The sequence below is a fragment of the Somniosus microcephalus genome, chromosome 6 (genome assembly GCF_052327205.1).
Source record: "Somniosus microcephalus isolate GS21.2 chromosome 6, FLI_Smic_1.0, whole genome shotgun sequence".
Taxonomy (NCBI): Eukaryota; Metazoa; Chordata; class Chondrichthyes; order Squaliformes; family Somniosidae; genus Somniosus; species Somniosus microcephalus.
In genome coordinates, this window is record NC_140992.1 from 51,229,144 (window position 1) to 51,253,677 (window position 24,534).

At 43.6% G+C, this 24,534-nt stretch overlaps 1 protein-coding gene across 5 annotated transcripts in view; it reads left to right on the forward strand.

Annotated features, from left to right (window-relative positions):
• The window catches only part of dis3l2 (DIS3 like 3'-5' exoribonuclease 2), a 380,300-nt gene that overhangs the window by 107,966 nt on the left and 247,800 nt on the right, over positions 1 to 24,534 (forward strand). For all 5 annotated transcript variants that reach the window (XM_085990207.1, XM_085990206.1, XM_085990205.1 and 2 more), the window contains exon 6: positions 2,475 to 2,730. In XM_085990207.1, coding sequence (XP_085846333.1) covers positions 2,475 to 2,730 — 256 coding nt within the window. The remainder of the gene's footprint in view (positions 1 to 2,474; positions 2,731 to 24,534) is intronic.

Sequence of the window (24,534 nt, forward strand, 5' to 3'; positions counted from 1 at the left end):
CATCGGACCCGCCTTGTGCTCTTAAAAAATTCAATCAAGTTAGTCAGACATGACCTTCCCTGAACTTATCTATGCTGACTGTCCTTGATTAATCTGTGCCTTTCTAAATGATGATTTATACTGTCCCTCATCTGACCAGCAGTCAATTGAAGCCAATTAAAAAGTAAGACTAAGGGCATTAAATCAGTCAGTTGATCTGCCTGAAGTAGAAAGTGCTGGAAATACTCAGCAGGCAGCATCTGTGAATTCAGTGAGAAGCGTTCTGATGAAAGGACATCGACTTGAAACATTAATTCTGCTTCTCTCTCCACAGATGCTGCCTGCATCCGGCATTTTATGTTTTTATTTCAGATTTCCAGCAACCACAGTATTTTGCGCTTGAATTGATTTGCCCTGCTCTGCTGCAGATCAATCAGTTGCACAATCAGTTTAAACATATTGGCCCAGAAATTCGGGTCGGGGCTTCCCGCGGGTGTAAGCCCCCGACCTGCACTTACCTTGCGCGCTGGCCGTTGAGCTGTGGACTCGTGTGGAATTCCGATCCTGGGCCTGCTCCAGCTGCTGGCGCGCAGTGCTTGCGTATCCCAGGGGCGCAGTTAGTTCGATGCGTCCCCTGGGATCACGTGGGCCATGGGGAGCCAATCGGAGCAGGGAATGCTCCATTCATAAGTTTGACAGGAAGAGCTGTCAAAACTTATAAATACTACGGGCCCCAAAACATCACTAAATCTTCAAATACATTTTTTTTTTAAATCATATTTTTAAAATAAATTATAAATTACATGAAATAACTATTTTAAACTAATTTAAATTTTTGAAAAAAATAATTTTATTTTCTAACGGGGCTAAAAATAAACTTACCTTGCTTTAAAGTATTTAAAAATAATAAACCTGTGGAAAAAATGTTTCAATTTTAATTAATTCACCACTTACCTTGTAAAAAGCAGGCCTTACGCCTGCTTTTTAAACGTGTAACTTCTGGAGACTTACCCCCCGGGAAAACCTGCAATAAAAAGTAAGTTCGATGCGCACGCGCAGCCTCTCCTGTGCACGCGTTCGACCTCTGAACCCCTGCTTTCAGGGGAACGGAAGTGCTGGTTTCCCGCGCATGCGCAGTGCATGCAGGAAACCGGCACTTCCATTGGGCCTACGGGTGAGTACCCCGTGTGTACTCACCCTTGGAGACCCGAAGTTCTGGGCCAAGATGAAAAATGGTTTATTTTCTGGCAGTTCCACTCCCCTTTGTGTTGTTCTAGGATGCTCTGTTCCAGTCATTAATTGATTATGCTGTTTGATTACGCTGACTCATGGGAGATTGAACGTTCGGGCTTATGTTAATGAATTTGCGCGGAAAATTCAACGTCATTTCACCTCTAAAACTGGCACCATGTCCAGCGTGTTCTGGGTGTAATTTGCCGATAGCACCCCTATCATAGGCAGAGCATCTCCAGTAATGGCTTCTCTTGCAACCCCTGCACAGTTAACTCTGGAATCCACCAAGGATCTATCCTCGGCCCCCTCCTCTTCCTCATCTACATACTTCCCCATGGCGGCGGCAGCCAAAGAGATGGGGTGAGTTTCCACATGCTTACTGAGAACATCCATCTCTACCTCACCACCACCGTTCTCGACTCCTTCACTGCCTGATCGACATATAGTCTAGGATGAGCTGCAATTTCCTCCCCTTAAACGTCGGAAAGACTGAAGTCATAGTCTTTTGCTTCCGCCACAAAATATCTATTTGTCACAAACCAGACTGTTCGTAACTTTGGCGTCGTATTCGACCCCATGTTCTCTCCATCACAAAGACCGCTTACTTTCACCTCCATAACTTCACCTGCCTCTATCCCTGCCTCGGCCCATCTGCTGCTGCAAAGCTTGTGACATCCAGACTCGACTGTTGCAATGCAATCCTGGCTAGCCTTCCATTCGCCAAGCTCTCCAAACATCAGCTCACCCAATCCTCTGCTGCTCGTATCCTAACCCACATCAAGTCCTGCTCACCAAAAACTCACGTCCTTGCTGTAACCTCCTACATTTGCTCCTGATCTTCCAGTGCCTTCAATTTAAAATTCTAATCCTTCTGTTTAAAACCTTCATGCCTGACCCCTCCCAATCTGTAACCTCCTCCAGCTCCACAACTGTCCACAAACTCTCAGTTCCTCTGACTGGACCCTCTTGTGCATTCCCTTCCTCCCTTCGCCCTGCTATTGGTGACCGTACTAGCAGCTAAATTTATTTCTCCACAGTTAAAATGACTTGCGCGGAGTTATTTTCCATTTGAAATGCCATTTGATTATTTAATGGCAGTTATTTTACACAGAAATTTGAATGATTTGATTTTGTTTCTTGATTGCCTACTAAGCAGTACTTTTGTCAAGTTTGTTAGATTTTAACCAGCACAGGTAGAATATTATTTGCTCTCTAGTAATAAAGTTCAGTATTTCTATGATCCTCTTTTTGTGTTTCTGCAGGTTATCATACCAGAAGGAAATGGCTCAGAAACTAATGCACTTGCTCAATCAGATGTGCCCGGTGAAGTTAATAGTGTTAACTTTGAGGACCTTCCAGCTCAGGATAGAGTTAAAGTACCTGTACCCAGTCCTGATGTCATTATTGAGGAGCAATATGATGACAGCCAAGATGAGAACGATAATGGAACCAGTGATTTGCAGAAAAATGCACTTGGTGGAAGTGTTGGCAAGATAAACTTCAGTGCTTCAGAAAAGGGTAAGATTAGTACAGTATCTTACACAGTTACATAGAAACATAGAAGATAGGAGCAGGAGTAGGCCATTCGGCCCTTCGAGCCTGCTCCGCCATTCAATGAGATCATGGCTGATCATCCAAATTCAGTACCCTGTCCCTGCCTTCTCCCCATATCCCTTGATCCCTTTAGCCTTAAGAAATATATCCAATGCCTTCTTGAATATATTTACTGAACTGGCCTTCACCGCCCTCTGTGGCAGAGAATTCCACAGGTTCACCACTCTCTGGGTGAAGAAATTCCTCCTCATTTCTGTCCTAAATGGCTTACCCCTTATCCTTAGACTATGACCCCTGGTTCTGTACTCCCCGGCCATCAGAAACATCCTTCCTGCATCTAGTCTGTCCAGGCCTGACAGAATTTTATAGGTTTCGATGAGATCCCCTCTCAATCTTCTAAACTCCAGTGAGTACAAGCCCAATTGACACAATCTCTCCTCATACGTCATTCCTGCCATCCCAGGTATCAGCCTGGTGAATCTTCGCTGCACTCCTTCCATGGCAAGAACATCCTTCCTCAGATAAGGCAACCAAAACTGCACACAATACTCAAGGTGCGGTCTCACCAAGGCCCTGTACAACTGCAGCAAGACATCCTTGTTCCTGTACTCGAACCCTCTTGCTACGAAGGCCAACATACCATTTGCCATCTTAACCGCCTGCTGCACCTGCATGTTAATGATATAATGTCATGTTTCTGGAACTTAAAAGATCTTTATAGTTTGGGCCTGGAACTTGTTTCACTTCAGTGGGTAAATAATCAAAAGGTATCATTCAGTTTTTTGTTAACTTAGTATACCAAATAAATGTTGGAGAAACTATAACCATTTAAGTGGTGATTTACCTTTGAATATCTGAGAGATTTTAATCAGAAAATTTTGTGGGTAGAATATAATCTTGCCTAGACTATTGTAATTTATAAATGTCATAATGCATGAAACCATATTTTTGTTATGAACTTCTGTGATAGGTATTGTAATGCATTTTATTGACTTGCTTTGTTTAACATAATGGGCCGGATATTCCGATCCCTACTGGTGGGTACGCGCTGTGTACCCACCCGTAGGGACATTGGAAATGCCGGTTTCAGGGATGCACTGTGCATGCGCTTGAAATCGACATTTCCGATCTGTCAAGAATGGTCTTGACAGATCCTCCGGCTGCCCGGGAGAAGGGCCTCTGCGGGCGGATAGTTCTGCTTTTTGGAGATCCTCCGCCCGCAGAAAACCCTTACAATTCTTACGCCTGATAAAAGCAGGCGTAAGGCCTGCTTTCACCAGGATAAGAGTTGAAAAAAGTTAAAAAAAAAAAAAAAAAAAATTTCACTGATTTATCATTTAAAAATACTTTAAAAAAAGGTAAGTATATTTTTAGCCCTGTAAAAAACTTCAATTATTTTTTTGAAAAATGTAAAGTTTTGTTTAAAATAGTTAATTTATTGTACTTTCAAGTCATTTTAAAAATGTGATTTTTTTAAGTTATTCAAAGTTTTATTATTTTTTTCATTGATCTCCATTCATATATTTGATAGGTCTTCCTGTCAAATGTATGAAGGGAGGTTCCCTTCTTTGATTGGCTCCCCATGGCCCACGTGATCCCAGGGACGCTGCGAGCTACCTGCGCCTCTGGGATACGTGGGCCCTGCGCACTGGCAGTTTGGAGAGGCCCAGCTTCGGAACTGTGCGCCTCCCGGGAGCCCTCAGGTAAGGATGCAGATTTTTCCAGATCGCAGGCCTCCACCCGTGGGAGGCCTGTGATTGGAAAATACGTGCTACTGTTTTTTTCCCCACTTTTCGTGGACCATTGCTTGTCACACTAGAAACTTAAAAAATCAGTATCTGAACCTTTTTAAAAACCCAATTCTTATAAAAAAAAATTATGATTAACCCCAATATACTTAGTTTGCTTTTAATGGTGAGAGCTAACATCCTTGACAGAGATGGTGTCTGCACAAAGTTTCTTATACCAACTAGTGTGCATTGAACTGATAGTTAATACAGAATTCTTGATATATTAACTTACCTACATTGCAATTTAGTCCCTGGAGCTCCTTCCACATTTAAGCCAATAACATAATGGCCCAGAAATTCGGGTCGGGGGCTTCCCGCGGGTGCAAGCCCCTGACCTCCACTTAACTTGCGCGCCGGCCGTTGAGCTGTGGGCCCCCGTGGAATTGCGATCCGGGGCCTGGTCCAGCTGCCGGCGCGCAGTGCTTGCGTATCCCAGGGGCGCAGTTAGTTCGATGCGTCCCCTGGGATCACGTGGGCCATGGGGAGCCAATCGGAGCAGGGAATGCTCCATTCATAAGTCTGACAGGAAGACCTGTCAAAACTTATAAATACTACGGCCCCATAACATCACTAAATCTTCAAATAATTTTTTTTTTAAATCACATTTTTTAAATAAACTATAAATTACATGAAATAACTATTTTAAACAATAATTTAAATTTTTGAAAAAAATAATCTTATTTTCTAACGGGGCTAAAAATAAACTTACCTTGCTTTAAAGTATTTAAAAATAATAAACCTGTGGAAAAAATGTTTTAATTTTAATTAATTCACCACTTACCTTGTAAAAAGCAGGCCTTATGCCTGCTTTTTACATGTCTAACTTCTGGAGACTTACCCTCCCGGGAAAACCTGCAAAAAAAAAAAAAAAAAACGAAGCCTCTCCTGCACACGCTTTCGACCTCTGAACCCCTGCTTTCAGGGGAACGGAAGTGCCGGTTTCCCGCGCATGCGCAGTGCATGCAGGAAACCGGCACTTCCATTGGGCTTACGGGTGAGTACCCCGTGTGTACTCACCCGTGGAGACCCAAATTTCTGGGCCAATAGCATTTATTACTTGTACAATCAGTCAAAATATTAAGTATTATGTGATTGGGTTATTAGGCAATTTGAGGCATAATTCCTTCCATAAATCAAATATAGTAAATAGCAAATGTTGGCAATGCACAATGGGAGGAGGGGTTTGTCGGGGGGAAGGAGAAGAGAATAACACTTAAGTCAAGTAGTCGAGCAGTTCATGTGCTTTCTCTGTTACAGGGAAGCATTCTTTGGATCTGATGGTCTGGGAACAGGTGCTACAAAAATCTGTAAAGATGCGATAATGTACTGTATGATAGGAAAATTGATGGGACTGAAGGCCGATAAATCCCCAGGGCCTGATAATCTACATCCTAGGGTACTTAAGGAAGTAGCCCTAGAAATAGTAGATGCATTGCTGGTCATCTTCCAGAACTCGATAGACTCTGGAACAGTACCCATGGATTGGAGGGTAGCTAATGTTACCCCACTATTCAAAAAAGGTGGTAGAGAAAAAGCGGGGAATTATAGACCGGTAAGCCTGACATAGGTAGTGGGGAAAATGCTAGAGTCCATTATAAAAGATGAAATAGCAGAGCACTTGGAAAGCAGTGACAGGATCGGACAAAGTCAACATGGATTTACAAAAGGTAAATCATGCTTGACTAATCTGCAGGAATATTTTGAGGATGTAACTGGTAAAATAGATAAGGGAGAACCAGTGGATGTGGTGTATTTGGACTTTCAGAAGGCTTTCGATAAGGTCCCGCATAAGAGATTAGCGTACAAAATTAAGGCACATGGGATTGGGGGCAAGGTATTGACTTGGATAGAGAACTGGTTGGCGGACAGAAAGCAAAGAGTTGGAATAAACGGGTTGTTTTCCGAGTGGCAGGCAGTGACTAGTGGGGTACCGCAAGGATCGGTCCTAGGACCCCAGCTGTTCACAATATATATTAATGATCTGGACGAGGGAATTGGATGTAATATCTCCAAATTTGCAGACGACACAAAACTGGGTGGGCATGTATGCTGTGAGGAGGATGTCGTGAAACTCAAGTACGATTTGGACAGGTTGGGTGATTGGGCAGAATCATGGCAAATGCACTATAATGTGGATAAATGTGAGGTTATCCACTTTGGTGGCAAAAACAGGAAGGCAGATTATTATTTGAATGGCAATAGATTGGGAGAAGGGGAAGTGCAAAGAGACCTGGGTGTTATTGTGCACCAGTCGCTGAAGGTAAGCATGCAGGTGCAGCAGGCGGTTAAGAAGGCAAATGGTATGTTAGCCTTCGTAGCAAGAGGGTTCGAGTACAGGAACAAGGATGTCTTGCTGCAGTTGTACAGGGCCTTGGTGAGACCACACCTTGAGTATTGTGTGCAGTTTTGGTCGCCTTATCTGAGGAAGGATGTTCTTGCCATGGAAGGAGTGCAGTGAAGATTCACCAGGCTGATACCTGGGATGGCAGGAATGACGTATGAGGAGAGATTGTGTCAATTGGGCTTATACTCACTGGAGTTTAGAAGATTGAGAGGGGACCTCATCGAAACCTATAAAATTCTGTCAGGCCTGGACAGACTAGATGCAGGAGGGATGTTTCTGATGGCCGGGGAGTCCAGAACCAGGGGTCATAGTCTAAGGATAAGGGGTAAGCCATTTAGGACTGAAATGGGGAGGAATTTCTTCACCCAGAGAGTGGTGAACCTGTGGAATTCTCTGCCACAGAGGGCGGTGGAGGCCAGTTCATTAAATATATTCAAGAAGGAGTTGGATATATTTCTTAAGGCTAAAGGGATCAAGGGATATGAGGAGAAGGCAGGGACAGGGTACTGAATTTGGATGATCAGCCATGATCTCATTGAATGGCGGAGCAGCCTCGAAGGGCCGAATGGCCTACTCCTGCTCCTATCTTCTATGTTTCTATATACACAAATCATCTCAGTCAGGCAGTGAAAAGTGCATTAAAAGAAGAAAAGGGGGTGAAATAGTTAAGGAATGCTGCTAGAAGGTACAGACAAAAAGGAAAACAAAACCTTGTTTGTGGAAGGGAATGAAGTGCAAAGTGGATGGGAGGAGCAACTTCGAAGAAATTTAAAGGAAGACTTAAATAAATTGATAGGAACAGTTATTCAACCCTTCAGCAGAGGAGACGTGAATAATTAAAGGTGTATATATAAAGATGGCAATGCAGGATAATGCATAACAAAATAATCAGAAACAAAAGGAGGATGACAAACAACTTGTAGATAGCTTTCAGGAATAAAGGTGAAGGGATACACTAGAATAGATATGAGTATGCAGAAGCATGTTAAAAGGGTGCTTGGAGGGGGATAAAAGGAGCTGGAAAAAAGCATAGGAGTAGATGTTAAACTTAAAGAAAATAACTTGCTTGCATTTATATAGTGCATTTTCATATCCGAACGTGCTTGACATCCATTGAATTACTATATGAAGTGTGGTTACTGTTATGCTGATAAGTATGGCACTCAAATTGCAACAGCAAAATCCTACAATGAGCAAATGAGATGATTGATCAATTACTTAATATTCCCTCTGGTGTCCATTTGCGTATGCATTTTGGCTACCACCCTGGACCTGAGACCCTGACCTCCCATTTTTCTTATTTTTTTCCTTTCCAGGCCCGCCCCAGCTCTCTCCTCTCCTTTTTGGCCATGTCCCCATTCTCCTCTCCTTCTCCAGCACCATGCCTCCCTTGATTATTTTTCTCACTTGCTACTATTCCGCAGCCTATTTTCTATCCTGATGCTTGAGACCATTACGAATCAGAGCATAGCCTCCCTCTGCATCTCCCTCAGTATCCTCTGCTGAACACCATGGCATTTGTTAACTCTCCCAGAGCAGTAACCCCAACTGTCTCACCACCTGCTCTGAGCAACCATCTCGCCTAACCTGCTCTTCGGGAGTTAACTTCTGAATTCCTCCACATCCGACTCATCTCTTTCTCTTCCTCCCGCCTTGACGTGCTGGCAGAGTAACTATCACTACTTTGCTCTGTATTGCCTCCCAGAATGTTCACACCTTCATGAACAATCTCACTGGATGAATATAATATGAAACTGAAGATTCATGGCTTATGGTGGTGAAACCTTCCACAGACTATAAATTTTATCATTTGCCCTGCTAAGATTGCCACACCAGTGGTGTAGTCCTTATTGACAAGCAACACTTCCCTCTTCCCTCATTGGGGAGGGCTGTAGGATCTTTCAGGATGCGTGAACTAATATATACTGAATGGCCTTCTTGTCTGCATTATCTTGTGATCTTGTAAGATGCTGTTTGACAGACTGTGCTACTGTGTATTTCCAGCATTTTCTGTTTTTATCTCGTATTTTCAGCATTTGCAATTTTCCCTTATTCTTCACTGGGTTCATTGTTGCTGCTTTTCTTTGAGTAACAACCTCAGCTGTCTCATCCTCCACTCTCGTCAAGCAACTCATCCGGTGCACTCCTTGGGGAAAACCCCCCAATGTCCTTTTCTTCCCAATCACCCAACCTATCATCAGCCCCGCTGGCAGATCTATAATTATCCGATTCCCTAATTCTCACCAGAATATCCACTCATTTACAAACAAGTTTCAGACACCATATCCTTTCCATCATTCTCTATTTCCACCTCTGCCCGACTTCAGCCTCTTTCCTGCTGAAACCCTCATACGTGTAAAAAGCCAGATAGCCAGGTGGTGAAGGACAGAGCACTAGAGCCCAGTCTTTACTTGTTTATAGGCCTTTATTCGCAGAGACACGCATTACATACTGTGCACCCCCAAGATAAGCTGGCAACCTTTCCCCAGCCTACTCCCATATATATGAGAGCAACAGTGTCTCCAAGTAATTCCCACCACCTGTGTACAAAAAAAAAAAAAATACAGCACTTAAGTGCAATTAACAATACGTGTTTTCAACCTCCAGACCTGAATATTCCAATGTCCAGTGGTGGAGTTCTGACAGAAGGTCATCGATCTGAAACACTAACTTTAGGGGTGATTTTATCAATGGGGACGTGATGGAGGCGGGACTGCTGCTTGTCGGGTTTTAGTCCCGCCTCCATCGACGTCCAGCCAACCCGCGCTATTTTCCCTTGATTGACCTTGTTAAGCCCGCCCAGCGGGCTTAGCAGGCCAATTAAGGGAAAGCCAGTGACAGAGGACTTTTTGACAGATGACTTGTCATCGTTTGACAGCTCTGTGAAGCTGTCAAACACTGACAATCTGTCTTCTAAGTTGAGTCCTTTACTCAAGACTCACTTAGAAAGCTTTCCTGAGCAGAAAGCAGAAGGCTGATGCAGCCTAAAGGGATGAAGCCTGGAGGAAGAAGCAAAGGTAAATAATCTTATTAAAACAATTTAGTCACCTCACACACTTACCTCTCCACACTTGCACTCATCACTCACCTGCACAGCGTACTTTTCGGCCCCGCAGACCCACGGCTCGTCTCGCTGACCCTGGCGAGTTTCGGAGTCATTGGGGAGCCCACACTTTAGGGCTCAAAATGGGGATTAGCCAAAAAAACTGCCTGTTAACAGGCAGTTAATTGGCACTAATCCCCTTCCCGCCTTGAGGAGACGGGGCGCGGGTCGGGTATCCACCTCCTGGGAAGATGGCACGAAGGCAGGTTGGGGGCAGGATGGGTACCCGCTGCCATTTTCCCGCCAGTCCTGCCTTCATACCCGCCTCCCCAGGGCTTGCAAAATCACCCCCTCTGTTTCTCTCTGCACAGATGCTGCCTGTCCTGCTGAGTATTTCAAGCATTTTCTGTTTTTATTCCTATATCCTACTTACTGGTTTTTCACCTCTCAAACTTCAACTTGTCCAAGACTCGCAGTCCGTAGCTCAAATTGACCTACTTTGGCTCCACATTCCCCAATGCCTTAAATTTAAAATCCTTTATTGGAGGTGGTACATTGTTGATCCAAAAATATAAGGGAATCGCGTATGAGGAAAGATTGACTACTCTGTTTTCTTTTCAAGAGAAAAGACCTAATCAACAACAACGTGTATTTATATAGCGCCTTTAATGTAGTAAAATGTCCCAAAGCGCTTCACAGGAGCGTTATCAAACCGGATTTGACACCAAGCTACATAAGGAGATAGTAGGACAGAACACCAAAAGCTTGGTCAAAGAGGTAGGTTTTAAGGAGTGTCTTAAAGGACAAAAGAGAGGTGGAGAAGTTTAGGGAGGGAATTCCAGAGCTTAGGGCCTCAGCAGTTGACGGCACGGCCGCCACTGGTGGAGTGATTAAAATCGGGGATGCACGGAGGCCAGAATTGTAGGAGTGCAGATTTCTCGGAGAGTTGGAGGGCTGGAAGAGGTTACAGAGATAGGGAGGGGCAAGGCCATGGAGGGATGTGAAAACACGGATGAGAATTTTAAAATTGAGGCATTGCTTAATTGGGAACCAGTGTAGGTCAGCGGGTGATGGGTGACCGGGACTTGGTGCGAGTTAGGACACGGGCAGCAGAGTTTTGGAAGACCTCAAGTTTACGGAGGGCGGAAGATGGGAGGCCCGTCAGGAGTGCGTTGGAATAGTCAAGCCTAGAGGTAACAAAGGCATGCATGAGGGTTTCGGCATGCTTCAGGGTTTCAGCAGCACATGAACTGAGGCAGGGGCGGAGCCGGGCGATGTTCTGGAGATGGAAATAGGCGGTCATTGTGCTGGCGCAGATGTGTGGTTGGAAGTACATTTCAGGGCCAAATACGACCGCAAGGTTGCAAACGGTCTGGTTCAGCCTCACAGTTGCCAGGGCGAGGGTTGATTTGGTGGCTAGGGAACGGAGTTCGAGGCAGGGACCGAATATAATGGCTTCGGTCTTCCCAATATTTAGTTGGAGGAAATTTCTGCTCATTCGGTACTAGATGTCGGACAAGCAGTGTGACAATTTAGAGACCGTGGAGGGGTCGGAGGAGGTGGTGAGGTAGAGCTGTGTGTCATCATTGTGCATGTGGAAACTGACACTGTATTTTTGGATGATGTCGCCAAGGGGCAGTACGCAGATAAGAAATAGCAGGGGGCCAAGGATAGATCCTTGGGGACCACCAGAGGTAATGGTGCGGGAATGGAAAGAGAAGCCATTGCAGGTGACTCTCTGGATATGACTGGATAGGTAAAATCCAGACGCTCAGAGAGGATAAGACAGAGGTGTTTAAAATCATGAAAGGTTTGGACAAATTGGATCTGTATGCTTTTCTGCCATATGCAGAATTTAAGCACAAGGGAGCCATATTTACAAATTAAGGACAACAAAAGAAAATTGGAAATACAGAAGGAACCTTTTTACTAAAAGAGTGGTAAGTACAGTATGTGAAACAGATTACTGGCACTGGCGGTGGAACAAGAAACCTTAATGTGTTTCAAGAAAGAACTAGTCAGGTTCTTGTCAACAAATCATATTCAAGGTTATTAGAAATGCACATGGGGAATATTGTAGATAGGTGGGCTCGGTGGGCTCGATGGACTGAACTGAATGTTTTCTCCTGCCTGAAATGGTAATGATGGGGTCAATTTTCAGTGTGCCATGAGGCGGGCTTTTAGGCGTGCGGGGGGCTAAAATCCCGAATTCGGGGGTCCCGACACCATCCTGCCCAAAACCCGCCTCCATGTAAGTTTCAAAGGAGGCGGGTACCTGCCCCGCACTGGGACCCGCCGACCCGAGGCGGGAAGGGATTAGTGCCAATTAACTGCCTGTTAACAGGTATTTAACAGGCAGTTTTTAGTCTAATCCCTATATTGAAGGGTGTCGTGTGGGATTCCCGACGGCTCCAAACCATGCCAGGTTAGAGCAGGCGGGCCGTCGGGTTGGAGGGGTCGAGATGTCAGTGTTCAGGTGAGTGATGGGTGCATGAGTGCAAAGGTAAGTGTGTTTGGTGTGTCTAAAGTGTGTAAAGAAGTTTAAATTACCTGTACTTACCTTTAAAGCCTTCCTTCCTCTAGGCTTCGGGAGTCCATCATTCAGCCGGCACAGAAAGCAGAACGGCTGCGATCTGTCAAAAGTGACAGCCTGCAGCTTTCAGTGCTGGCGAGATTTCTAACTGAGTCTGTGTAGAAGGACTCAGGTTAGAAGCAAGACCGTCAGTGTTTGACAGCTTCAAACAGCTGTGAAACACTGATATTTCATCTGTCAACACGTCTTGACAGATGAAATTTCAGTCTGTGACGTCACCTGTTGCCGGGTGGCCCTTAATTGGCCTGCTGGGCGGGCTCAACAAGGTCAATCAAGTGAAAAATCGCGTGGATTGGCCGCATCTCGATGGAGGCGGGACTAAAACCCGAAAGTTGTAGTCCCGCCTCCTTCCCGACTTCTGAATGAAAATCCAGCCCTATGTCTTTAAATGTATCCACGGCCTTGAGGCCACCCTGTCTACATGATCTTCTCTAACCCCCTTCCCCCGAACAGTCTGATGCTCTGACTGAGGTCTCTTGTGCACCCTCTCCCATCGCCTTGCCATTAGTGTTGCCTGGGTCCTATTCTTTGAAATTTCCTGCCTAAACCTCTACCTCTCTCCTTTTAAAACCTTCTCAAAATTCATCTCTCTGACTAAGCTTTACATTATCCCTCAATCTCTCCATGCCTTTGTTACCTCTGGTCTTGACTATTCCAATGCACTCCTGGCCGACCTCCCACTTTCTACCCTACGTAAACTTGAGGCCATCCAAAACTCGGCTGCCGGTGGCCTAAGTCGCACCAAGTCCCATTCACCCATCACCTGCATTGGCCCCCAGTTAAGCAATGCCACGATTTAAAAATTCTCACCCTTGTTTTCAAATCCCTCCGTGGCCTCGCCCCTCTCTATCTCTGTACTCTCCTCCAGCCCCACAACCCCCCAAGATATATGCGCTCCTCTAATTCTGCCCTCCCGAGCATCCCTGATTTTATTCGCACAACCATTGGTAGCCGTGCCTTCAGCTGCCGAGGCCCTAAGCTCTGGAACTCCCTCCCTAATCCTCTCTACTTCTCTTTCCTCCTTTAAGACGCTCGTTAAAACCTACCTCTTTGACCAAGCTTTTGGTCATCTGCCCTAATTTCTCCTTATGTGGCTCAGTCTCAAATTTTTTTGCCTTATGACACTCCTGTGAAGCGTCTTGGGATGTTTTACTACGTTAAAGGTGCTATATAAATACAAGTTGTTGTTGTTGTTTCCTGTCTTAGCATTGGTTTTCTCTTACATTTGAAAGGCACTATGTGAAGAAGTTGTTGTTGTGATTTGAAGTTATGCTCATGATGGGCTGGATTTCCCCATTTTAGCTTGCACAGTAATTGAGATTGACCATTCTTGGATCATTTGGCTTAATAATTCGAGCTGTTCTCTGATGACCACAGGGTTTCCTGCTGAAAGCAGTTCCTCATTTTTATTTGAATCGCGATTTTTTTCCCCCTCCTTTTATCCTTCCTGTCATAATTTAGAGTTGGAGCAATGTTACCAGGGCTTTGGCTTGATATACAGACTGTAAGAAATCTTTTTGCCAAGCTCTATTTATTTAATTGTGGTCCCAAAGACCTCAGCGAGCTCATATTCAAATGACAGCTTGTGGAATATGTGCTCCATTGCCTTCACCTTTTCAGCAGGAAATTGTCTTGCACTGTGAATAGAGATTCCACCTATCCCATGGCTGTCTCGGTATCATGACATAGGCCCATTTGTTTCTCCAAGGCAGTACTGTACAGAAACCCTCTTGCCTTCATCAAACATTATTATTCACATTCAGCAGCCATGATTGGAGTTCTTGTTCCTGCAAAGGCATGCCTCCTACTTGGTAGTCTTTACCAATGTATAGAGGATTTTGAAAATAGAAAAGATTACCTAAGAAAAAAAAAATAACAGAAGAAGGTTATGTCAAAAATGAAGCAGTTCTGTCTTTTTCTCACAGAATCACAGAATCACAGAAACCCCACAGTGCAGATAGAGGCCATTTCGGCCCATCGAGCCTGCACCGACACATATCCCACCCGATCCCCGTAACCCCTACACCAACACATATTCCCATTTAATCCCCCTAACACTAAGGGTCAATTTATCATAGCCAATCAACCTAACCCGCACATCTTTGGACTGTGGGAGGAAACCGGAGCACCCGGAGGAAACCCACGCAAACACGGGGAGAATGTGCAAACTCCACACAGACAGTCGCCCGAGGCCGGATTCGAACCCGGGTCCCTGGCGCTGTGAGGCAACAGTGCTAACCACTATGCCACCGTGCTGCACCTTTAAAGAGATTACTTTAATTCAGTCACTAAGGAGTTTACTAGTGATCAGGACTTTAAGATGACTAGCTCCAGCCAGAATCTTGTCCCAAGCTCAGCTCCATACAAATGCTTTAAGTTTTGTAAATTGTCTGCAAAGTTTGAGGGAGGAGCCAACTTAGTAATATTTGTTTAGTTATTGTCAAATGTAGTCGACAGTTATTCAAATCCACAAAGTCCAGGTAAGTCTTTCTAAGGTGTTTTATTGGTAAAAAAGAAACTGACACTCTGAGGACGTGGCCAGCCTTTTATGCTGTGTGGCATGAGGAGATGACGTGGGCCTTGTGCTCTGATGTCAAGCATCTTAATGGGAGGGCAATTCTCAGTGATTTTCCCAGGCATTCACTGCTGGTATGTCTTGCTCAGTGGTGTGTGGAAGATGCCTCTCCAAAAGACAGAATAAATCTTATCCTTTGAGCCCTACCCAGTTTTCTGTTATGTGATGATAGTAAAAAAGAGATCAATCAATTAATATCTCTGTCACAAGATTGGAGTGATCTCTTCAGTTTCTTTGTGGGACGAAAAGTAATAATTTTGTGCATGACTATCCAAATTGAAATACGGGTTGGCAGTGATGACAAATGCTAACAGAAGTGGGCACCAACAAGTACTTATTTGCACCTTGGAAATATAGGCTGAACAGCTCCATCAGTATGTAGTATGGAACTCCAGGGACATACGTGAGCATCTTCCATTCCTTTTTTATCCCCCAAAAATGGCCTGAACCCATATGTTTTGTTGTTGTACCTCTCCGCCTTGCACGGCTGCCTTGCATGCACCCCCCCCCCACCCGCCCGCCGGTCTCTTGGGCTCTGTTTGCCTCCCTCTTCCTTGCTCTTTCTCGCCCTCATTATAAAAAATAATTTAATGCTCCACTGGGAGCAGCATTATTTGAATTAAATATGCTGGATGAATAATAAGCTAACTAACTTCACACAGCAGCTGTAATGTCACATTTTTGAACTGCTGTTTGTTCTGGCATTGGTCCTCTGAAGTAAGGAGACCACTTATAGAGTCCATCTGCAGATTATGGCAAGTGTCATTGTAACTGAACCCTCCTGTATTTCCTTATTGTTTCAGCTCCCAACAAGATTTCCTTTTTTAAAAAATAAGGTTGTTTAAAAGTTTCAGAACAATTTTCAAGATAGAAGCTATGTTACATAAAAGTTGCCCTCAACAACCTTTTTTTAGAATGCAAAAGAAAATTCCAGATGCAGCAAATATACTCCTATTCTACTGCACCAAAGAAGTCTTTAAGGGCCCTGTAACTTGAAGTTGGTTTCCATTGTAGTTCATGGATGTTGATGGCTGTAAACTGTTGTGTTATAATAATTTCAAGTGTATTAAAATTTCAGTTTAAAGAATTATAAGAAGTGAATGCTACATTATCGTTGAGGAACAAGATGTAATACTGCACTAGAATTTTCCTTTAATCTGTCTAATCCAATTTGACTTTTATGATCTTGATTTGAGTTTTGCATCTTGCTTCTCTTGATTGCACCTCTTTCATTTTCCTTTGCATTCCATAAAATGGTATTGGAGGGTAATGTTTGTACAGGTTGAGCGTCCAAAATCCAGAGTTCTGGACTCCGGGACGATTGGTGGCAGGGTCGTCTGGAATCCGGAACTCCGGATTTTGCACGCTCAACCTGTACTTCAAAAAGCCATTAACTTTTGTTGTCTTTTTTTGAAAAATCCTATGAAAAATGCGAGTGACGCAATAAAATTTTAGTGTTGTGTTTTATCTTCCTTAATCTGCACAGCTCCACTAAGTGTTTCCGCCAGGCTGCGGCCATGGCACCACGCTGCCCTGGTGGCCTAGTGTGGGCCATCGGATGCTCTGCAGAGCTCGCAATGTCCCTCCCCTTTAACAAAGGGGAAGGGGCGGAGAAACGCGTCAGCGCTTTGCAGAGCGGACCAGGCATTTCCGGACTCGGAACATGTTTCTGATGTCCGAAGTCCGGAAATGTCCGAGCCCAGGTTGCGATATTTCCAGACTTCGGACATCAGAAACACGTTCCGAAGTCCAGAAAAACACAAAAACCGGCTCGGCCTCGCTCCCGAGGTTGCCGGATTCAGGACGCTCAACCTGTATAACGTAGTTTAGATCTTGAAATATTTGATAATTGCATGTAAACAGTAGACGTCATATATGCACATCTGTTGTAAATGGATTTGTAGCAGCCTCTTGTATGGAAACTGTTAACTAATTCACATAGTAATAGCATAGCAGTAATAGCATTGTGCTCCCAATCATTTTTTCTTCCATCCTTCTGCATACTATAAGATTCTTTCTAATTTGTTGCAGTATCTTGTTTTTTTTTTGCAATATGTATATTGGACCCTTTACCTGATTTTGAGCAGTTTAATACTAAATAACTGCCAGTAATGATGGCCTATCTGTAATGTACACATCCTGACATGCTTGCTGTGGATTTCAATGGCCTTGAGATTCATAGCAGATTAATTAAAAAGTATTGCTCATTTTAACTTTGGTCCAAGGAGAAAAAGCAAACCTTTTGAAAACTGAATTACTCAAATCTATAAACATGGCACTTTATTATTCCACAACTCTGACATGACTTTCAAATTCTTTGTGTTCTGTAGTTTTTACTACTTAATGTTCCATTATAGAATGGAACAAATTCCTAATGCAGTTTTACACCAATGAAAAATGCGTTGAAGTTGAATTAGGTTACTAACACTATCATATCCTTTTGCTCATTATAATGTAGGACAAATCTTGCTAAGAGATTACTTCATTTTTTCCTTAAAGTTAATCTAATTTACCTTAGACATGCTTTATAATATGTTGAAAGAACCTACACTTTTAGTTTAAGGTGTATACTGTTGATTACTTCCGATATTCAAACATTAGTTACATGTTGCTTTGTTTTTTGACGAGGTCATAATATAAAATTAGTCATGCTTCACAATTGTAAGTCCCAGCAGTTTGCTTGTAATGTAAACGGTATTTTTTTGCTGGCTGCTTTGATTTAGTTATCACAGAAGACTTGTTTGACTGTTGGCGCCAGAGTTTATCAGTCAGTCTGGTTAAGCCAGGAAGAGTGGCTGGAAAGAACCAATGGCTTTGTAAATGTCCATCTAATCATAGCCCCCACTTTGAAGATTGAGAATTGAAAATTGTATGGGAATTAGTACAAGAAGCTAAATGGCTTTTCATTAAACTATTTCCATCGGGGATTTACCAGATTCCAAAATAATATACAGGAAACTTTGGTTTATCTGGAGGTTGTATGTCCGGAAACCTCGATCTACCGGCAGAAATCAGGAGCCATTTTGTTAGGTTTTTTTTCTTCTCGTGGCTTTGTTTTCAACAGTCGGGTTCTGGAAAGTCTCTCTGAAGCTGTTGCTAAGCTACAGGGACGCTTCCAAGGTACGGGCCAACTGTTTACAAGCTGTTGCTAAGCAACAGTGTTTGTTGTCAGATACGGAGATGAAAACCTCCGTATGCTTCAACATTAACTTTGTATGTCCGGCAGTTTTGATAGATCGGCAACAGCTCGGTCCCGTCGGTGCCGGATATAACAAAGTTTCCTGTTATGCAAAAGCCACACAGAATTTAATGACTTGGGTCACTAAATCAGAATCTACACTAGTCTTTGCAGTGTTGTTGAATATTGCAGTTAACATTGGGATGTAATTTCTACACCATGCAGTTCTGTAATTTCAAATTTGTACTTCCATCTTTTTATCAGTGACTTTGATAAGCATTTACATTATTATATTACATAGGATATACGGCACAGAAACAGGCCATTCGGCCCAATCAGTCCATGCCGGCGTTTATGCTCCACTCGAGCCTCCTCCCATCTTTCCTCACCTAAATCTATCTGCGTAACCCTCTATTCCCTTCTCCCTCATATGTTTGTTCAGCCTCCCCTTAAATGCATCTATACTATTTGCTTCAAGCACTCCCTGTGGTAGCGAGTTCCACATTCTCACCACTTTTTGGGTAAAGAAGTTTCTTCTGAATTCCCTGTTGGATTTCTTGGCGACTATCTTATATTGATGGCCTCTAGTTATCTCTTCCCCACAGGTGGAAACATTCTCTCCGTATCCAATCTATCAAAACCTTTCATAATTTTAAAGACCTCTATTAGGTCACCCCTCGGCCTTTTTTCAAGAGAAAAGAGACCCAGCCTGTTCATCCTTTCCTGATATGTATACCCTCGCATTTCTGGTATCATCCTTGTAAATCTTCTCTGCATCCTTTCCAGTGCCTCTATATCCTTTTTATAATATGGCGACCAGAACTGCACGCAGTACTCTAAGTGTGGTCTAACCAAGGTTCGATAAAGGTTTAACATAACTTCCCTACTTTTCAATTCTATCCCTCTAGAAATAAACCCTAGTGCTTGGTTTGCTTTTTTTCTGGCCTTGCTAACCTGTGTCGCAACTTTTAGTGATTTGTATATTTATACTCCTCTACCCCTCGCACCCTCCAAGTGATATGTGACCTCCCTATTCTTCCTACCAAAATGTAATACTGTACCTCACATTTATCTGTGTTGTACTTCATTTGCCAATTATTTGCCCATTCTGCAAGTTTATTAATGTCCTCCTGTAATTTGTTGCAGTCCTCCTCTGTATCAACTATCCTCCCCAATTTGGTATCATCTGCAAATTTAGATATTGTGTTTTTGATTCCAAATTCTAAATCGTTAATGTAAATTGTGAACAGCACTGACCTGATCCTTGTGGAACACCACTACCCACCTTCTGCCACTGTGAATAGCTACCCTTTACCCGCACTCTCTGCTTTCTGTCTTGAAGCCAGCCAGCAATCCATTCTGCTACTTGTCCCTTGACTCCGCATACTTTGACTTTATTCATTAGTCTATTATGGGGTACCTTATCGAAGGCCTTTTGAAAATCTAGATAAATTACATCTACTGCATTACCATTGTCTACTCTCTCTGTTACCTCTTCAAAAAATTCAATTAGGTTGGTCAGGCAAGATTTTCCCTTTTGAAATCCATGCTTACTATTCATCATTATACTTTTCGTTGCTAAATGTTCTTCTATTCTCTCCTTTAGTAGGGATTCCATTATTTTTCCTACCACCGATAATAAGCTGACTGGTCTATAATTCCCTGGACATGTTCTATCCCCATTCTTAAATATAGGTATTACGTTAGCTATCCGCCAGTCCTCTGGCACTTCACCTTTTTCTAATGAATTATTAAATATGTGTAGTAATGCCTCTGCTCTCTTCCCTAGATTCTTTTAAAATGCGTGGATGCAATCCATCCGGATCAGGAGTTTTATTCTCTGAGTTTAATTAGTTTATTTAATATATCCCCTTTTTATTTTAAATGCACTTATCTCATTACTCATCTCATCATCCAATGTCATGTCCACCTGTTCTATATCCCTGGTAAATACCGAAGCGAAATAATGATTTAATATTTCTGCCATCTCTCTATCGTTACCTGTAGTATTGTCCTGTCCATTCCTTAATGGCCCTATTCCCATCCCAACCTTCCTTTTTTTATTGATGTACCTATAAAATATTTTACTATTTTGTTTTATGTTCTTTGATAATTTAATGTCATATTTCCCCTTTGCCTTCCTAATTGTTTTTTTTACTTCTCTCCTAATCCCTTTGTATTCTATCTTATCTTGCACTCCTCTGCTGTCTATGGACTTAATGTATGCCTCTTTCCGTACCCTCAATTGTTCCCTTATGTCTTTATTCATCCATGGAGTCTCATTAGAGTTTAGTTTGTTCTTTCCTTTTAGTGGAATTTAACATCAGATTATTGTAGTGTAAACATTAAACTTTCAGTAATCTTATGCTGTTGATTTCATTTATTAAATTATTTCACCCATCCTTTCTGAACATTTATCATGCTTCTTCTTCTCATATCTTGTTCCTGTGCAAAACCTGCCCCCCCTTGCATCATTTCCAGTCATGGAAAACATTTTGCATTATGATTAATTTTAAGATTGCATTGTAAATTCAGGATGGCTGCTTTTGCTCTTGGTGTACATTTTTTTATTCGTGCATGGGATGTGGATGTCGCTGGCAAGGCCAGCATTTAATGCCCATCCCTAGTTGCCCTTGAGGAGGTGGTGGTGAACCGCCTTCTTGAACTGCTGCAGTCCGTGTGGTGAAGGTACTCCCACAGTGCTGTTAGGGAGGGAGTTCCAGGATTTTGACCCAGCGACGATGAAGGTACAGCGATATACTTCCAAGTCAGGATGGTGTGTGACTTGGAGGGGAACTTGGAGGCGGTGGTGTTCCCATGTGCCTGTTCCCCTTGTCCTTCCAGGTGGCCGAGGTCGCAGGTTTGGGAGGTGCTGCCGAAGAAGCCTTGGCGAGTTGCTGCAGTGCATCTTGTAGATTGGTACACACTGCAGCCACGGTATGCTGGTGGTGGAGGGAGTCAATGTTTAAGGTAGTGGATGGGGTGCCAATCAAGTGGGCTGCTTTGTCTGGTGTCGAGCTTCTTGAGTGTTGTTGGAGCTACACTCATCCGGGCAAGTGGTGAGTATTCCATCACACTCCTGACTTGTGCCTTGTAGATGGTGGAAAGGCTTTGGGGAGTTAGGAGGTGAGACACTCGATGCAGAATACCCAGTCTCTGACCTGCTCTTGTTGTCACAGTATTTATGTGACTACCAGGATATTGATGGTGGGGGATTCGCAAATGGTAATGCCATTGAATGTCAAGGGGCGGTGGTTAGACTCTCGTGTTGGAGATAGTCATTGCCTGGCACTTGTGTGGCGCGAATGTTACCTGCCACTTATCAACCCAAGCCTGAATGTCGTCCAGGTCTTGCTGCACGCCCGCATGGACTGCTTCATTATCTGAGGAGTTGCGAATGGCACGGAACACTGCAGTCATCAGCGAACATCCCCACTTCTAACCTTATTATGGAGGGAAGTGTAGAGATTCACGTATCTCTGGTAAACAGGATTGAGTGCAAACCAATATGGTGGGTATATTGTGTTTAATCAGAGTTTAGGATGGAATATAACACGCTAGTAATACAGCAAAAACATACGACCGTGACAAGCAGCTTGTACCCGACCGATCAGACAGATGGCTGGCATGCGTGAACAGTTCTCTGGCTTCTGGCCTCTCTCTCTCTCTCTCTCTCTCTCTCTAGGGCCTTCGATGGTGAGCATGGGATCACTCTCAAAAGAGCGTTCGACCAGCCCAACTTTTTTTTAACTTCTGTTCGGCTCTCCCTTCCACAGTCTGTGGGCAAGCCCTTGGGGTGTCACTTTTTATTCTCTTTATAGGGGTGGGCCTGAGGCCAAGTTATTGACGAGACCATTTAACCTATAGAGGTTCCTCCAAAACTCCTTCAACCAATGACAGCTCAAGTTCTTTGTCTTGGTTCTTGGATGAAAGCCCTTCCCAAAAGAATTACTTCATCCAATTTATCTTTCTTGTTTTTACATTTTGAAGGTTCCTCCACTGGAATCCATCTTATCTCTTTTGACGCTAACCTCCTTAACCCAGCAAGTACAAGGCCCGGCCCTGTCCTTCTTAATCATGGCCCCAGCCAGAGCTGTCGCACATCAACCAGTCGCTATCTCACCATTCTGACCGTCACAAGTAAGGTCTATGATTCCCTCCCCTTTTCTGCTGTGAGCTTTACTATGAAAAATACTTAGCAACTTGCAGCTGCTTGGGCTATCTCACCTTCATCTAACAAATGGCCCATTCTAAGGTATACCTCAGCCTCCTCAAATTCCTTTCATTCTATGTCTTTTCCTAATTAACTTTTAATTATCTTCACAAGCAGTTCTGCAAAACAAACTCCAAATTCTATCTGTGGAGATTATAATATGGTTATTAGTAATAATGGAAGAAACGTAGGTTGGGCCTTCAATGGCCAAATTAAAGATACATTAACAAAGTCAAAACCCTAACTTACAAACAACAGATAACTAGCCTGGCAGGGCCATCCTATGGGCCCCCGTGTAGAATGTTTATGTTTCACCTAATCTAATTGATTAAAAAGATTGTCTCAAATTCTATTGCAAGCTTTCCAAGAAAATGAAGCTTCTCATTTAAACACCATATTATTCGTGTAGCCATATACATTTTTAGGCACCCCTAGTTTCTAACAGTAGGTCATTGATGAAGCAGCTAAAGATGGTTGGGCTTAGGACACTGCCCTGAGGAACTCCTGCAGCGATGTCCTGGGGCTGTGATGATTGACTTCCAACCACCACAACCATCTTCCTTTGTGCTAGGTATGACTCCAGCCAGTGGAGAGTTTCCCTCCGATTCCCATTGACTTCAGTTTTACTAGGGCTCCTTGATGCCACACTCTGTCAAATGCTGCCTTGATGTCAAGGGCAGTCACTCTCACTTCACCTCTGGAATTCAGCTCTTTTGTCCATGTTTGGACCAAGGCTGTAATGAGGCCTGGAGCCGAGTGGTCCTGGCGGAACCTAAACTGAGCATCAGTGAGCAGGTTATTGGTGAGTAAGTGTTGCTTGATAGCACTGTCGACGGCACCTTCCACCACTTTGCTGATGATTGAGAGTAGACTGATGGGGTGTGGTAATTGGCCTGATTGCATTTGTCCTGCTTTTTGTGGACAGGACATACCTGGGCAGCTTTCCACATTGTTGGATAGATGCCAGTGTTATAGCTGTACTGGAACAGCTTGGCTAGAGGCACGGCTAGTTCTGGAGCACAAGTCTTCAGCATGATAGCTGGGATGTTGTCGAGGCCCACAGCCTTTGCTGTACCCAGTGCGCTCAGCCGTTTCTTGATATCACATGGAGTGAATCGAATTGGCTGAAAACTGGCTTCTGTGGTGGTGGGGACCTCAGGAGTAGGCCGATATGGATCATCCACTCGGCACTTCTGGCTGAAGATGGTTGCAACGCTTCAGCCTTGTCTTTTGCACTCACGTGCTGGGCTCCACCGTTATTGAGAATGGGGATATTCATGGAACCTCCCTCTCCTGTTAGTTGTTTAATGGTCCACTACCATTCACAACTGTATGTGGCAGGACTGCAGAGCTTTGATCTGATCTGTTGATTGTGGGATCGCTTAGCTCTGTCTATAGCATGCTGCTTCTGCTTTTTAGCATGCCCATTGTCCTGTGTTGACTATGTTAGGCTGTTGCTTGACTAGTCTGTGGGACAGCTCTCCCAATTTTAGCACAAGTCCCCAGATGTTGGTGAGGAGAACTTTGCAGGGTTGACTGGGCTGGGTGTGCCGTTGTTGTGTCCGTAGCCGGTGCCGAGGACGATGCCGGGTTACTTAGGTGATTTTCAGTTATTGGTTCCAACCATGACCAACTCATGAACATTTCATACAAGGATCGTGGAAGATCATTATTTTATGAACAGAACTTGGTTGATTAAAGATTTAGGATTTTTTTTAATGCAAGCAGAAGATTTAGGATATTAATGCAACCTGCTGTTGCATGTGAATTGTCAGAGGAGGCACTATTATAGTTGCAGGAACATTATAACTTGTAACAGATAATAATACTATAATATAGCTGATCTCCCATTGCTCGAAGAAAAAAAAAATTACTTCTTTTCCTGGACCCCTTCTCTCTTTCTCAAACTCTGGCTATGTTTTCTATCTATTCATCGCTCTTTCATGCAGGCTCTCTATCGCGCTCTCTGTCACGCTCTCTATTGCGTACTCGATCACACACTTGCGCTGTCTATCGTGTGCAGTCTATTATG